The sequence below is a fragment of the Lathyrus oleraceus genome, chromosome 4, assembly GCF_024323335.1.
Source record: "Lathyrus oleraceus cultivar Zhongwan6 chromosome 4, CAAS_Psat_ZW6_1.0, whole genome shotgun sequence".
Classification (NCBI taxonomy): Eukaryota; Viridiplantae; Streptophyta; class Magnoliopsida; order Fabales; family Fabaceae; genus Lathyrus; species Lathyrus oleraceus.
In genome coordinates this window covers 106363563-106365734 of record NC_066582.1, presented here as the reverse complement: position 1 = coordinate 106365734, position 2172 = coordinate 106363563, and the positions used below count along the sequence as shown (strand labels likewise).

Genomic DNA, 2172 nt, shown 5'->3' with positions numbered 1-2172 from the left:
ATGGAAGATGTCACAATGAACGTTGGGAAGCCTCTCAATGGGAGGAATCTGAAGAGTATGGGACTAATTGACAAGGTTCGTGTCAAACCCACCAGAAACACCTTCTGGGAAGCTCTGAATGACCAAAGAGAGAAAGAGAATGAGATGTATCTCTTCACCATAATTGATCCTCTAGAAGTGATAGCATGTTATTTGCACGATCTGGAAGCTCAAGGCTACGACATCTCTGGCTTCAGCTTTGATTGGCTCCTAGATCAACCTCCTAACTTCTTGAAGAGAAAGAGGAAACCTTCTTAGAAGACGACCGTCCAGAAGAAGAAGATTCTCAAGCTCGGAGAGTCTTCAACGACCAAAATAACCTAGTGCCTATGACCTCTTCTACAGAACCTTCTGGTAAGATCGCTATCTCAGAAGCTCTGAATTCTTCTGGCTCTAGGCAACTTGCCTCATCACTCCCTCTACCACCCCCACACTCTCAACCACAGTTACATCATCCTCCACTCCACCTACCATAAATATTCACGCTCCCATAGAAAAATCCAAATCTCAACAACCAACAACCTCACTCCCTACCTCATCTGAACCTACACCATCCATACCAACTCTTTCTAAACCAAACCCATCTAACCAAACCTTTCCATCAGAACCTACAACCTCTGACCCCATCCCTCTCAGAACCATCATATCTTCTCCTTCATTACCTCTTTATAACCTCCAAACAACCTCCCTCTCAAACTCTGAAGCACTCTTGCTCAACGAACCCTTATTATCATCCCTCTCCACCACCCCTAGATCCCCTTCTTATTATGACCTCACTTCTAACTCTGAACATTCTAGTTCAAATTACCCTGACCCACCTTCCCCAAACCTAGAAGACCTTCAAGCCACAACCGATTCTGAAAGAACCGAGTTTGTACCAGAACCCTTTGAACCAATTCCTGAACCCTCTGAAGCCGGACTCACACTACCCATATTTGATGAGGCATTAACAAAATTCTCAGAGAGTTCATCTTCTAGGTTCAAGAAGCTCTCTGACAAATCCAGCACCAGTGAGAATCCTTATGAAGTAAGGACTAACTGGAATGGATTCACCAGATGGATGACTTCTGAGATCTTCAAGCTGAAGGGACTCTCTAAACAAGTCAGAAACGACTTCATTAGAGATGCTGAGGAGAGGCTAAGGGCTCGGATGGCAAAGGAAGAGGCTGAGAAGGATGAAAGGGAAGTTGCTGAGAAAGTAGTTGCAGAAGCTGCTGCCAGGGAGGCTGCTGAGGAAGCAGCTGCACAAACTGCTGCCAGAGAGGCTATTGGGAAAGTAGCTGCAAAAGTTGATGCCAGAGAGAAAGCTGAGCAAGAAGCCGAAGCAGCAAGGGCCACTAAAGTTGCTCATAAAGCTGCATCTGAGAAAACCACTGAAGTTGCTCTAACTCAGGGAGAGTCTTCAGCAGCTGATTTTTATCCTTTGGTCATCAAAACTCGAGAAGAGTTGCAGAAGGAGCAGCAACTAGTCAGAACCAGACTCGACAAACAAGATCAGGTCAACACCAGCATTCAGAGTTTATTAGTTGAGCTACTTCATAGGATGCCTCCTCCTCCTAACCCTTAAACACTTTAGGATTTATCTGTAATATTTTTTTCTAAGTGTTTTTATTTCTAAGGCTTAGTTTATGCTTCCTTCTCGCTGTAATCTCTGAAGTTTTTCTTCTCATCAATGAAATTCTGAATTATTTACTTTTTGAGTCTGATAAAAAGAAGGAGAATTAGATATAAGTTTTTTGATGAATTATCTTATCTAAATATCAGAAATACACTGCTTACATTCTGACATAAAATTATTGCATAGTTTTAAGTCATTTCTCAGGACCTATCTGTGAAATTCTGGTATCAGATATGAGATGTCGAAGATAATGTTACGACACTAATATCTGAATAATACAAACAGGATAAAGATAAAGAATAGTAATGCAAGAGACACAAGCAATTGTTAACCCAGTTCGGTCCAACTCACCTACATTTGGGGGCTACCAAGCCAGGAAGGAAATCCACTAAATAGAATCAGTCCAAAGACTCTCAGTACACTTCAACAAGTTACAGTCTTTCTCACCTAATCTCTACCCGTGTGATTTCTACCTAAGCACTCTTAGATATGAGAACCCACTCACTCCCCCTCAA

The 2172-nt window shown here is 42.4% G+C and overlaps 1 protein-coding gene across 1 annotated transcript; it reads left to right on the top strand.

Moving 5' to 3' along the window:
- Window positions 1-1606, top strand: LOC127136234 (cell wall protein DAN4-like). The gene is made up of 2 exons (XM_051062822.1): window positions 1-75; window positions 437-1606. The coding sequence occupies exons 1-2, from the start codon at window positions 1-3 to the stop codon at window positions 1604-1606; spliced, it is 1245 nt and encodes a 414-aa protein (XP_050918779.1).
- The last annotated feature ends 566 nt before the right edge of the window (window positions 1607-2172 follow it).